This window comes from Gadus morhua, chromosome 10 (assembly GCF_902167405.1).
Source record: "Gadus morhua chromosome 10, gadMor3.0, whole genome shotgun sequence".
NCBI lineage: Eukaryota > Metazoa > Chordata > Actinopteri > Gadiformes > Gadidae > Gadus > Gadus morhua.
In genome coordinates this window covers 17,198,924-17,213,577 of record NC_044057.1, presented here as the reverse complement: position 1 = coordinate 17,213,577, position 14,654 = coordinate 17,198,924, and the positions used below count along the sequence as shown (strand labels likewise).

General features: G+C 41.6%; 2 protein-coding genes across 3 annotated transcripts; one reads left to right on the top strand and one right to left on the bottom strand.

The window, feature by feature from the left end:
- The first annotated feature begins 1,400 nt into the window (after positions 1-1,400).
- On the top strand, positions 1,401-6,972 carry hnrnph1 (heterogeneous nuclear ribonucleoprotein H1). The gene is made up of 11 exons (XM_030367793.1): positions 1,401-1,710; positions 2,052-2,147; positions 2,253-2,408; positions 2,520-2,663; positions 3,462-3,600; positions 4,355-4,548; positions 4,700-4,812; positions 4,908-5,043; positions 5,165-5,239; positions 5,345-5,437; positions 5,612-6,972. Exons 2-11 carry the CDS (start codon positions 2,066-2,068, stop codon positions 5,701-5,703), a joined length of 1,224 nt encoding a protein of 407 aa, XP_030223653.1. The 5' UTR covers positions 1,401-1,710; positions 2,052-2,065; the 3' UTR covers positions 5,704-6,972.
- On the bottom strand, positions 6,973-13,033 carry rufy1 (RUN and FYVE domain containing 1). 2 transcript variants are annotated; one of them, XM_030367792.1, is made up of 17 exons: positions 12,697-13,006; positions 12,158-12,337; positions 11,927-12,044; positions 11,702-11,803; positions 11,430-11,553; positions 11,242-11,303; positions 11,002-11,137; positions 10,726-10,827; positions 10,500-10,616; positions 9,755-9,922; positions 9,564-9,661; positions 9,341-9,460; positions 9,026-9,155; positions 8,560-8,654; positions 8,399-8,447; positions 7,868-7,945; positions 6,973-7,790 (listed from the first exon to the last, which is right to left on the bottom strand). In XM_030367792.1, the coding sequence occupies exons 1-17, from the start codon at positions 13,004-13,006 to the stop codon at positions 7,644-7,646; spliced, it is 2,136 nt and encodes a 711-aa protein (XP_030223652.1). In that variant the 3' UTR covers positions 6,973-7,643. The 2 variants fall into 2 exon arrangements, with proteins under 2 accessions (XP_030223652.1, XP_030223651.1); XM_030367791.1 differs by having other exon boundaries at positions 6,973-7,945; positions 12,697-13,033.
- Positions 13,034-14,654: the final 1,621 nt, after the last annotated feature.

The following is a 14,654-nucleotide window of genomic DNA, read 5'->3' as shown; positions in this document are numbered from 1 at the left end:
ATACTTCCTAATTCGTTGGTAATAAAGAAAAGGCGTAGTTCTTTAACATTTTAATTCAAGACATTTAGCCGTATACAGTTGTAATCGTATTTATAAATAATTGAGATAATAATGAATTCGCCTTTTGCATCAGATATTTACAAAAGCGTAAAAATATAAAGAAGAGGCACAGATAAGGTGATCAAAAGCAAGCAAATAAGCAAACAATCACCATATTCAGAAGCTAAAGTGACAACAGGAAGTCCTTAACATTAGACTTATGTTCATGTGAAGCACAATATTAAAATAGACATTGGACCACTGAATGGAACGATTGTAGAGACAGGCCATTGTCATTAAAATGTGCCGAACCTTATTCTAAAAAGGTTTTAATCTATAAGGTGATTATTAATAAAAGACAAAAAAATAATAATTGTATTCATGTTGTTGATGTCATGTTATTTTTTAACCTCGCAGAAAAGAGGGAAAGGGGAAATGTGCCTGTCTTCCAGTTTCCCCCCGGAACCACACTTGTGTTATTCCTGTTGGACCTGCCAGTTCAAGATAATGAGATAGAGAATACCAAGATACTTGTATTATTAATATAACACACCTTGTATCCTCATTTTTACATGCCATTTGTAAAAAGGGTTGGAGAATAATATTTGCTACCTCGTTGGTATAGTAAATTGTTATATTTCAGTACAATACTGGGTTGTAAGATATATTTAAAATGAGTTATCAATACTCGTACCATAATAAACGTAACTTAACTGTCTGTTTACAAAAAAAAGGGATAATCAGTTTGTCGTATTTTGATAGTTTTTCTACATACCATGACTAATATTTTTTATTGATATTAGCATTCAAAACCTGGAGTCATGTATTGCTTTACAGCCTCTATCGCCAGAGTAATTCAGCCCTATAGTCAAATAAATGTCATACTAGTTGAACAGCCTACCTAACAAAAGCTGAACAATTATTTTCTTAAAAGTCATCCTGAATTTTATGGTGGTTTGATTATGACACTTGTTTTATTCTCACCTCAATCTAAAATTGTTAGTCATTCATCGACTGGTTATATTTGTATCCGTTTTATTCTCATTGAACCTGCAAGTTATTAATAAAAAAAAGAACTCAGAGGAACAACAATCAACTATTTAAAAATGAACTTGTTTAGTGATGACTTGAGTTATTTGCCAGTAAAATATATTTTAGTGTCTATCCATTGGTTGATACTTAAAATCAAAGACTTTTAATCCTTATTAAAACCCTGTGATGTCCCCTTGGATGTTTGACCACAGTGGAATAATAAATAATAAATATAATGCAAATTGATCAAGCTGCGTCTGGGACGCCTAACGTCATCAACTTTGGGCGTGAACCATGGCGTGAAGGAAGACCCGTGCGAACGAGGGAGGAGTTGTGTAGAACGGGTTGCCAGTTGAGAATCCGTTAACCTGAATATCCGTGTGTGATGAGAACCCTTGAGTAAAAAAAAACATTTTCCCTACTTCGACAACATCACAGGTGTAACGGATACCGAATCTTAGGTTGTTTACAAAAACATTTCCTGCCAATGTTTCTTCTTTCGTACCAGGATCCCAAGAGGTATTGACGTTACCCAAAGGGGGGGATGCTTTTCCTTTATTTGGCAACCTTTCCCCGGGCATTATCAGCGCTGCGCAAGTCGAGTCCTGAGGAACGAACTAAGTCTGCATTATTAGAAAGGTACTATTTTATTATCTACCTTACACATTACAGAATTGTGACGTTGAATACTAGAAAATAACAATGGGTCAATAAGCAAAGTGTTAGGGTTTATCCTGTAACTTAGTTCCTTAGCCATGCTAGAGCTAGCGGGCGAGCTAACGTTTACGGTAATAATGTGGCGCAGGCCGAAGGCCGCTTTGTTCTAGGGTGCGGTAGTTCGGGCCCGGGGCTCTATTTGATATCTGAAATTATCAAATATAACGTTACGTTATAGGAAGTAATCGTAAAGTTAAGAGACTAGAAAAGTTTTTATTCTACGCATGATTGTATTCAATGTTTGAATATGACTGTGTTCAAAGGCCTGTGACGGATCATGGCAGATGAGGGATACGTGGTTCGCATAAGGGGGCTCCCATGGGCTTGCTCTGTAGATGAAATACAGAGGTTCTTCTCTGGTAAGCAACCCCTTTTTTTTCACACTTTCAATATTGCATTGTTGTATTGTATCGGATTGCTGAAGTGCTCAAGTTAAAAAAACCAAATCAATCTCTCAAATGCAGATTGCAAAATTGCAAACAATGCCACAAGCATCCATTTCACATACACAAGAGAAGGACGACCCAGTGGAGAGGCCTTTGTGGAGGTGGAGACTGAGGATGACTTGAAGATTGCTGTAAAGAAGGACCGAGAAACCATGGGTCACAGATATGTTGAGGGTGTGTATGCCTGTTCACAACTGCATCTCCTCATTGATTCTTGAAATCCGACCTGAATGTCCCAGGAAATCGTTGAAAAAGTGTCTAAATATATTATATATACACTTCTAGTTTTCAAGTCGAACAACGTTGAAATGGACTGGGTCATGAAGCACACCGGGCCAAACTGTCCGGAGACCGCCGGAGATGGGCTGGTCCGCTTACGTGGTCTTCCCTTCGGCTGCAGCAAGGAGGAGATTGTCCAGTTTTTCTCAGGTATACATCAGTCCGACCCACTGGTTTATTTGTAGCGTTTCCCTCATGGTTAGGTTGATGAGAGACTGTGGTATATGCTCTGTTAAACCCACTGAGCAGTTTCTTGCATCAATATGAACTTTTCAGAAATGCATACCATCTAAATCGTTTCTTAAGCTGAAGCCAAAGAATACGCTGTACCAATGATGACAAGGAATGGAATTTGCACATGAAACGAAAGCTTTACCTCAAAGATGGGGGTCTTTTTTCAGGTCCTCATCTTTTCCCTTTCACAACCATCTTTTGAACAGACATAGATTACACTCGAATCCAACCCTTGTATAAACTTTCTGAAATAAGTAATTCTAGTTAACTTTCTGTTCATTTACTTGCTGGTTCTATCGCTGCTAATATTTTTGCCTTTTTTGCATTTTCCTCATGACACCGGCCAAAAGAAAACGCTGCGAGCATATACAGAATCGGTCACTGCAATTTAAATCACACCTCAAACACAAGCTGTTGTCCAAACCTCCTCCTACAAAACTTCAATGATGGCATGCCCTCTCACCTGCCGTCCTTTCCCCATTTATATCCTTCTTCTACTCTCTCAATCTTCCTTCTTTCCACCCCAAATGACCATAGGATTTACAGTACCTAGTCTTAACCTGACCAGTCTCCAGTAAACGCTCACCTGGTATGTGTGTTGATGTGTAGAGTTTCCTTAAGTTTTCTCTCTTTCTGTAGAGAAAGTGATCTCTCTGTGATTGGGCATGTGATTTAATGTGTCCCCTGCTGGGGTTATCTGTCCTTGGGTTGAAGGGTTGGAAATCGTGCCAAATGGGATTACATTGCCGGTGGACATCCAGGGGAGGAGTACGGGGGAGGCCTTCGTGCAGTTTGCTTCACAGGATATAGCTGAAAAGGCTCTAAAGAAACACAAGGAGAGAATAGGGCACAGGTGGGGATGGTTGGTTGGTTGGCTGGATAAGTTGCTTTTCTTATGGTGTGCACCTTCAACACGTGAACCCTAATGAAGAACTTGACACTACATTCATACTGATATGATAAGACTAATGCAAACACATTTCTATTAAGACCAATGATTAAAAACTCATGTATTCAAACACGCATATATTTGTACACGCAATAGACTTACTGCCATGTAGCTACAAGTTATTACATATTCACCATTTTAATGGGAAAGTTAGTGCTCTGGCACCTTTCTGGTTCAAGACAAGATTTTTGGTTTTAGAGCACATGGCGATTACTGTAATTACCACAACGACGGTGCCTCGGCACTAAATGGTATCTGAGGTTGACAATTGGGAGTCTCACAGGTGGTAAAGTCAAAAGGGCGGCAGTACTCAAGGACATGGAGCCCACTGTTTCCAGGTAATGCTTATAGTGGGTTGCAGAAGGGCACGGGCCCTCTCTGTTTCCCTTGAACCAGGACAATCGCTGTCATGTCACGGACACAGGATCCGCTTATACTGCACAATATTTATAACAGCATCCTTCAGGTAACTATAATAAAAGTGTGTAAGCAAATAAAGCCCTATCCAACTGTGGACACTATTGTTCCTTAATGGATCATACTGTGACACCAAGAACAATTTCTAGCACAATTTCTCAGTATTAAGACCATGCAGCCTCTTCTTGAAGGAGCGCGGTCCATTTGCAGAGTGTTTACTGGGGTATCTGTATGCTCCCAGGTACATTGAGATCTTCAAGAGCAGCCGCGCCGAGGTGCGTACCCACTATGAACCCCAGAGGAAGCCCATGGGCATGCAGCGCCCCAGCCCCTACGACCGGCCCTCGGGTGGCGGTCGCGGCTACAACATGATGGGCCGTGGGGGATCGTACGACCGCATGCGCCGCGGAGGCTACGGAGGAGGAGGTGGTGGAGGTACGGGAGCGCAATAGGTTTCTGTAATGGCTGCACTTCCCACTAGTTACAAATGCTTGCTTGCTTAACATCCTGCTGTGTGTATGAGGAATGGGGCAATCAAGCCCCCATGTGGTCGGGTGCAAATCTTCATGATCTTATGTCTATCCAGGTGTATCAGATGGACGCTATGGCGACAGTAGCTCCTCCTTCCAGAGTACAACGGGACACTGCGTTCACATGAGAGGCCTTCCATACAGAGCCGCCGAGACGGACATTTACAATGCAAGTCATGGCATATGAAGCCAAAGCGCTTTGTCAATTCTCCTGAAGGAGTTGCATGATATTTACTGTTTGACATCTCCCCATACCTCCCATAGTTCTTCTCTCCGTTGAATCCGGTGCGGGTCCATATTGAAGTGGGTCCCGATGGCAGGGTGACTGGGGAGGCCGATGTAGAGTTTGCCACACACGAGGATGCAGTGGCAGCGATGTCCAAGGACAAGGCCAACATGCGTGAGTGTGCCGTTTGGACGGCGCTATCATCAAGTTATTCCCTTTTAGGTCTCTGGCAACCACTCCCATGACTCCAGATGGAATATATTTTGAAATGAGGGCGTGTCTTTGTCCCTTCTAGAGCACCGTTATCTGGAGCTGTTCCTCAACTCAACATCCGGAGGAAGCAACGGTGCCTACAGTAATCAGATGATGGGTGAGAACGACCCCAAATTCTTATAGTCCTTAAGGCCTTTTCATTATCAATATCAGTCGAGTGCAGTCACTCTAAACTCGTGGTTGTCCTGTTTCTTTTTTTCAGGTAACCAGTCCTCCTATAGTGGAGGTCAAATGAGCTCTGGCTACTCCAGTGGATACAGTAGCCAGGGCAACATGGGAGGCTACAATGACTACAGTGAGTGTCAACTACGCAATGCCCGGGCTGTGGCATATAAAAACATTTACTGAGACTTCTACCATCTACACCGTTCCTCAGAGGCACAGCCTCCCCTGAGAACATTTTGGTCACTGAGCGTACATTGATTTATTTTTCCCGTGGCTCTATTGAGCATGTTCTCTCTCTCGTTAGGTAATCAGGGTGGAATGGGCAGCAGTTACTATGGAGGTGGGGGAGGAGGAGGAAGCGGAAGTTCCATGAATGGTCATGGGGGAGTATGGTGAATGTAGAGGGCTTGGCTGGTTTGCGTCTGTCTTTTTCTTTTCTTTTTTATGGTTGTTTGCTGGACGTTACTGGAGATGTAAATACACCAATACATGGCCGGGGGCACCGAAGGGTGTCTAGAAAACGGAATTGTGACTGGATTTGATTTTAGTGCTGTGAGGATTTTGCTACAAGGAGTTTGCAGAACAAAGCACCGTTACGTTTTTCTTTTTTTTTTTTTTTCAAATTGGATGCTTCAAACTTTGCTTAACTTTACCAAGAAGTCATTTCATTTAATATAATTGCTGAAGTTATCATTAAAAGTGAATTTTTGCATTGACCATTTTAAAATGAGTACCGGAGTGCATGAACAAACTAATTGTTTGTAAATATTTCTGGAATCCTGTTTAACCCCATACCTGGTTTAAGCTTTTTATTTGGGGATCGTTGTTAATATGAATTTTAGGGGTGGGAATCTCTTGGCACCTCACGATTCGATTCTGAAGCGATTATCGATGCATCTCGATGCAACAATTTTTTTATGTACATTTCCATGCGTGATTTTCAAAAATATATCTATACATCTGTGTTTGCTACTCGGTTTGCTAATCACTTCCTACTTTTGTGATGTCATCTGCATCAACAGATGAATTAACTTATCGAATATTTTATAAGAGAAAGCTTTTGTCACAAATGACTTTCTATGAACAATGCAATATTTAATGCAGCTTGCCTTGCATTATAACACAATATGGACGCATGAAAAAAATAGGTTAGTTTTATTTTCTTTCTAATCTTTCTTTTGTCATTAAATAAAAAGCTGCTCTTGAATTAGGAGTTCTTGTGTCTGGCTGTGATTTTGCGCGCAGCGCATGCTATGCGTAGGCTGAATCGCAATCGTGTCAAGACAAATCAGATTGGCCAATACACACTGAAGATAAATTCAATTAAAAAAATTATCCCTCTAGCATACAGAATGTTGCAGCAGGCAAAAAAATGTATATTAATTCAGATTATTTTTTCTGCATCGAGACAAAATCGTTCTAGCGAGAATCGCGGTGCATCGAAGAATGGATTATTTTTCCCACCCCTAATGAATTTACAAGTAACCTAGCTGAAGATGTTTTTCTAAAAGGTGTACATGCTGTTAGCCCAGAGGCTTCTTCTAGAGGGCTACAAAGTTAGTTACAAAGTATCGGAATTCTTGCTAATGCAAAGGTTTCTACTGCTTCAACTACCATTTGTATTTCCTGTGCACAAGGTTAATAAATTGGTCTGGATTCATTGAGTATTGACAAATTTCCTTTTTATTCCAATCAGCCACTAGATAGAAAATGTCAACATGCCAGCTCTAAGAAAATGGACATACATTGAGGTGTAGGTTTGTTAGGGGGTTAGTCTTTCTGTATGATTTGATTTAGAATCAATCAAGTCTTGATGCAGTACATAGTGTTGCTTATTTCAGAATCTCCCTATCCGCTGTGCGCTTAAAACGCGGATGGAAGAATTCTGGCCTGAAAGTAAGATTATATTTGTATTATAAAATGTTATCAACTGATGGCAGTAATGTCAATGACAAGGGTTAAAAAGAAAGCTTCGTAGCTGATGGTGATTGTTAGGTGACATTTTTCTATTTTCTTACAACCTGTGTAAGCAATATACAGACCTTTGCAAATATAACTAAACCTGGTTTAGGACAGTGCAACTTCAGCAATTTTATTCCATGTTATACATAAAACATGGGTTCTTAAACTCTACAAAAAAAGAAAAGGTAGTCCACATAAAACGGTACCCATAAGAGATGCATTGCAAATAAAGAGTATCCCATATTAATACTTAAACTTAACTGCTAGTGTACCCAAAATCATGGTGATGAGTAAAAATCGGTATTACACCGGGTATTTAAATGGGAAGAGCCGTAGAAAGCCTCAGTATGAAACTTGGAGCTGTGACTGCGTTGTCAGGAGGCGCCTGTGGAGGAGCTTCTCTGCAGTAGAAGGGAGTGGCAGATGTCGCAGACGCGCACAGGCCGCGGGTACGACGGCAGCGCCAGCTCGTTGGCAGAGCAGGTGTTGCAGTAGATGTCTCCGCAGTTCCGACAGTGGTGCTGAAAACAATTAGTATTATGCACGCAGACCACTGAAACTCAAAATAAATAAAGAGGAAATGGTGAATGTTGTTCACCTTTCTACGAGAGATGGAGAACTCTTTCTGGCAGTGCTTGCACTCTGTGGCCTCGTCGTCTTTCAGCCAGGCGTGACCCTGATTCAAGAGCAACATGAATACCATACAAGAATCCTAGACAGAACAGTACTTACCATTGATGCTAATATTTTTTTATTGAGATTACACTCAAATAGTAACACGCCTGGGCAAAATATTTTAACTATGTACATCTGAGTCTAATGTGCGACTATAGAGACTCAGATGTACATAGTTTGAATTTATATGCATCATTTCCCTCCCTTGTACTTTAACCCAGACAATGTTAACAAAAATAATCGCAAATAATACTGAAAATAAAAACAGCCAACTCATTTCAAGGTTTGTTGTTGTGTTGTTGCTTCCTGGAACATAAACCTTACTTTGCCACATTTTGCATAGATCTAGTCATGTAACTCCGTTCACATCTCTGGTCAAGGTTGTTGTGCCCTTACGTTAAGCATAATTTTAGCAACAAATAATAATCTCAGATAAACAACGTTATTATTTTACCTTCAGGGCTTTATTGACCTCCTTGAAGTCCTCCATCTTGAGTTTAGATCTTCAGGGGAGAACAGAAAAACATCTCTGTAAGGGTATCGTAGATGTCCGTAAGGGTATGGTATGTAGGGATACAATAGCCCAAAGGAAAGGTGCATAGGAACGGTACAAACTGGCTGAGGTGCAGGCCCATCTCCTGTAACGCCTGTTCCTGCTGCTCACACCTCTGCTGGAGCTTGGTCTTCTCCTGCTTCAGGTCTTTCAGCTCCTAGATGGTCAAAAGACAAAAAAAAACTCTGGTGGGTTATCATACATATCTTGTAACCGAAAGGTTGAGTGTTGATGTGTCCCTGAGCAAGACACTTAACCCTAACTGCTCCTGACGAGCTGGCTGTCGCCTTGCATGGTTGACCCTGCCATCGGTGTGTCAATGTGTGTATTAACCGATGTCTGTCGCTTTGGATAAAAGCGTCTGCTAAGTGATAATTGTAATTATCTAATTGTAATTGTAACTATGGGCAGGGTATGACCTAGAATATGTCTAAACTTATGACTCTGGAATTTCCATCTTGTGTGAGTGTCCATGACTTGAAACTGAATCAACTGGACGCATGTTTAAAGGGAGGAGGGCAAACTGACCATATGCAGCCCCTGAAGTTGTTGCAGCTGTGTGCGGAGCTCTGTGCTGTTGTCCTGTTCCCTCTGGAGAGCTCTCTGCAGGCTCTGCCTCTGCTCCTTCTCACTGCACAGATCCGTCTCCAGTCCAAGCCTGGGCACAGAAGAGGACCCCTCAACGCTACAATAACAACTGTAATATACAATCCCCCCATGCCTCCAAACGATGGATATGAATGACGATGATCCAATGGTCTTTGAAAGGTGATTTAGGTGACTATATGAGGAAGCGTTTGTTATTTTTTTAGCAAACTTCCTCTAGCTTCCAAGAGTACTCACCTCAGTGTGTCCAGGTCTGATAATTGTTTCTGCAGGGTTTCTGCTTTGCCCTCCAGCTCGAACCTCATGGCTTCATCTGACTGGTCGCACTGCGTACGCTCTGACTCAGACCTCTGTAGTCTAAAAAAATACAGACAAAATGACCCAATTTTGATCATTTAGAGTGGGCCCATTATTATTTCAAACGTGTATATTCCGGACTTTAATGTAGAGAAACGCCTGCCTCTGCTCAAGCTCTATCATGGTTCTCTCCATTTCACTCATGCTCTCCTCCAGCTGACTAGCCTCCTGCTGCTTCTTCACTGCCTCTCGCTGGGAGTCCTGTAGGGAAACACATGACGTGTGGGTGTCCCGTGAGAGGGTGGGGTTTTGTATCTCCAGACAGGAAAGGCAGCGCTGTGTTTGTTTGGATACCTGCGCTTTGTGGAACATCTGCAGGTTAAGGGTCTTGACTTGGTCGAGTTGGAGCCGCAGGGCTGCGAGCGTGTCCTGTTTCTCATGTGTGTCTTTCTCCAGAAGCCTCATGGCCACCTCCATCTCCTGCTTTAGTCCCACCTGCAGCTCCAGCTCCCGCTCCAACTCCTTATTTAATGCACACACACACACACACACACACACAGTTCTGAGCTCTGACTCCAAACTGATATAACAAATACATCCTTCAAACCAGGCCATCATCTAACCCTTTAATCTCTGTCTTAAAGGTCCCATGACATGCCACCAGGAATGAGTGTGACTAGCCGTTACAAGCCGTTTTGAAAATCGGGATCCTCTGGCATCACAAGTGGGCGTGTCCACCTAGTTGTACACTGGATAGAACAGTCTACCAGCCTACCCAGTGGACTGTAGCAAACGTTGCTCATCTATTCGTCACACATCTAGGGTCCGAAGAGCCAGATTTTCAAAACGGCTTGTAACGGCTAATCACACTCACACCTGGTGGCATGTCATGGGACCTTTAAGGCATACCCCTTTTTGAGAAGACAGTTTCTATACGGTCCAAGTACAGTTGGACTGTATGGAAGAGGAAGTTACTATTTAAACTGCGTCCCTCCTTGTCGATGAATAACATCCCTGCCATTTTATTCGTTTGGTTTCCACATTTTATAAAATGGAAGACCGGTGGTCAAATGTTGTAATTTAGCATACGGTATCGGACCTGCCGAATGCGCTTCTCTTCCTTGTACTGTGTCCACACAACGTTGTACATTTCATCCAGGCCCTGGCGGCTCTGTTTGTATGTCTCCAGCTCAACTTGGCTGTCCTGGAGAGTCACCTGGAATCAAACCACACGACAGTGTGAGAAACATACTTTCACTTCCAATGGATTGCATGCAAAAGGGAGAACAAATGAAATAAATCAAAACTAAGAAAACACTTCTCACCTCTTCCTTCCTCTGGCTGGACTGCAAGATAACCTCATTCTCTTGTTTCAGGGTATGCTGTTCTTCACACAAAGAGTTTATTCTATCTGTGGCTGCAGTTAACTGGAAAAATAAATAAAATCACACCCACATTTGTGTCATTACACTATAAGCTGAAAAGCTTTTTTTGGATTGTTCAACGGGAAATTAAGCATTGGTCCTTGAACGGATCCAAATACAACCAAGCCATTGTTATTGGACTATGGCTATGTTGGATAAGTTGAAAATAAAACCCACCTCATCCACAAGTTTGTTGTTGGTCTTCTCTAGGGAGTCCATCTTGGCCTGGAGGTCAGTAACTGTGCCACTCAGGTTGCGATTCAACTCCTCAATGTAGTGCTTCTGATCCAAAATGGCAGTCATCTTTGATTCACTGGTTTTTGAAGAGGTAACCGTTGATTACACTTATTACTTCTAACAAACCATCAATAAATCAAGTCGACAAACATCAGAATGCAGTTGAGGTAGGTCACTCACTCCTTGGGCGTTTCAGTGTTGGCAGTATCTTTCAGGTACAGGGAGAAGTCAATGACTGCCACCTGTTAAACGTAAACAATAAACAAGATCAATAAATGCTGTCCATCCCATTCCACCCAGCTGAAATTCACAGAGACTGCTGCAGCCAAAGCCATTGCATAAAGTATGCTTCTTTGTCCATCTCTCACCTGAGAGTCCAGATCCTCCCCTTTGATACAAAGGTTTGCATCAATGACATTGAGGCCAACCAGAAGTCCTACAATCACAGTCCCCTCATCTTCTAGCATTAATGATCCCGGTTCATAGAACTCACTGCAAAAAAAGAACAGTGTCAAGTGATGACAATGAAAGAGCAGGCAGGAAGGCATACATCACATCTACAGAGGGGGGGGGGTTATAATATGGAAATAGGAATGTGTAACTTCTTATCAAGTCCAGTTGCTAGAAACCAGCATCTCACCTCAGGAGATCTTTGTGATCCAGCAGGGCTTTCATATAATCTGCCAACTTTTTTTGCATGAGGGCCAAATGTAGCCAGGCTCTCCCTCGACCCAACCCTGTCCTGAAAAGGGAGAGGAAAAATGCAGAGAATAATAGATTGGTTGATTTCAGCAGCACCACACAGCATAATAATTTACTAATGGAGAATTGCATTTTATTTAATTTGTCACTTTTTACAACTCACTTAAGACTAGGAAGGTCTCGAGCACTTGTGGTTATGTCAGTGGACTCTGGACACAACTTCTCCACCATTTCCAGAGGCCCCCAGATTGATTTGCTCTGGCCAATAAATGACTTCTTTACTGGAAAAATACAGAAAAGTAAGGGGCGATGAATGTGGGGTGGTGGTGATTGGTTCTTCGCTTGAAAATAAACAGCAAGAAACGATGTTTTTTTCTTTACAGTCAAGTCTTACCTTTCAGCCCATGTTTCAGACAGCTCTCCAGAACAACAAAAAACTGCTGCAGTGGAGGGTACTCAGAGTCCAAAGTTCTGCCCAGACTCAGAGAGGACTGGATTAATACTTTAATACTAAGCTTCATCATGCTCAGAAGGTTGGACCTCTCTATCGACATGGGGCTTTTAGTGGGCAAAGCTGAAAATGGTACAAAGTCAGAAGAGTTAAAGTGTGCTTTTTTTTTAAAAAAAAAGCACACTTGTAAGTAAGAATTAAAACAAATGTATTTGCAAGCGGGGAGGCACGGAAGAGCTAATCATTAGGAGCCATGAGATGCAATCGGTCAAGTCGCTGAGACCGCTTGACAGCTGATAATTCGAGATAATTGATTATAATGAAGTTGGAAACCATTGCATCATGTGATCTGTTTGAACTTGACATAATAAAAATAGCAAAGAGGAAGCGAGCAGATTAACGATGGAGTCCGCAAACTTATGATAACGATCATAAACTGCGAGCTTTGAATATGAAAACAAGCGTGGTTGTAAATAACAAACCTGTGAGCATTTTGGCACGGCTGGAGTCATTTTCAGGCGGTTTCTCGGTCGCAGAGCTGATAGATGATAATGATGTGGAGTTTCTGAGAGAAGCACCGTAGCTGACCCCACTGCTGATCGTCTCCGTTGCCTTTCGGGCCAACGAGAAAATTGGTGCAGTCCAAGTGCTCTCAGCAATGGGTTCATCATTCTGAACCTGTTTGTCAGTTGGTTCTTTGCTGTGGGTAGAAACTTCTAAAACTTCATGTTCGGTCTGTTTTGCTTCACCATCTTCTAGGGCTGTGTTTATTTCTGCTGCCTCGTCGGCCATTTCTACCAGTTAGCACGTGACTAGACCAGAGTAATCGCATCCGATGCGAGACTCGATCAGTCCTAATAAATCGACGCATGTCATGAGCTCAGATGCTTTTCTTTCAGAAGACATTGCACTTATCATCCTTATAACTTGAAGGATGGAGTTTTAAATATTGAAAATATATATATATTATAATTTTTCGAGCGATCTTATTGATCTGATTGACCCCACAATATATTGGAACTTTTTTGAAACTCCTCAACTTTAAGAGGGGTTGTGAAGGGTTGAGATAGGTTTGGGCCAAATATTGTACGATGTAGTAATTTGATTTAGCAATTCTGACTTATGTAATTCTAACAAACAAATAACACATGACGACAGAAATGTGGGTGGTATATGATACTATTTATTGATTTGTCATATGAAACTATGCATCTTGAATGTCGATTGGATTGTAGATGCTGATCCTGGGTCCTGAATAAGAATTTCTACCAGAAAAAAATCTATAGACTCTGGCTCCGCTTATTTTGTACCTGTACGTTTTAGAACATGAATAAATAACCACTTACCATAACATGTTTCTTAATAACCTAATACCACTAACCAGATTGAATAAAATTAATAGATTTGTTTGACGCAGTTACACATTTGAACCAGAAGGTGTCAGGCAAACATCGACAACAATAGTGGGTGAATTGGGGAGCGCTGGCAGTAGTTCAGTATGAGCGGGGAGCGCCAGCAGGAGGTCTGTTCGCTCACCAATAATACTCATTTCATCACCACGTGTTCCTTTGAGTTGTTTTAGCCGATTGCAAAAACAACATTTGTAAGTAATTAAATTAAACACATAGTCCTCAACATATTGGGTATTCCCCACACATTGTCACATGTTATTTTTTATGATAAAAACACATTTTATTTTATTCTCATTTCCCAATGAAAGAGTAGCCTAAAGAAGAGGTGCTTTAGTGTTTATATTCTATGGACTCCTGGCTCCAGCTAGAAGATCAATCGTTTGTGATTGACAGCTGATGGCGGTGATTGATTGACAGCTGATGATTGAGGTTTTCCTGTGTGAGTCAGAGATCAAATCCAATGTTAAGTCCTCAACTGATTTTAAGCCCCAGCGATTCAGCCCAGATCAATGAAGCATAAATCATTACGAAATATATACACCCAAGCAGAGAAGTCAGACAAATTGTCCAAGAAACTTTACTTTAAACTAGAAAAGTTGAAGTTAAGCTAAAATACGATTGATTGATTTATTTGGTAATTGATTAGCTTCTCCAATGTCTCAATATTTACGTCAACGCAGATGATGCCATCGAGACAGCTGTTATGCATCTCTGTCCTTTCAGTCTGGTTCTGTATTCCGCTAGCTGCAGATGACGTGTTCAAATCCTTCCATCACTGTATTCATTTAGGATCGTGTTGAAGCTCATGTCTAGCCATTACCAGATGTCTTGAAGTGCAAGAATATGATGCAGACTGCCACTCTCTCACTCTGTCTCTCTGTCCCTGACCAAAACCACCTGTTATGTAGTGGATCCTACCCGTGCTTACAACCAATAAGCAGAGGCAAATCTTGTGTGTTGAAAAACAGAAAATAATTTTAACTCAAGCAGAGTTATGGACTCTGTTACATTCATATAGTCACATGCTC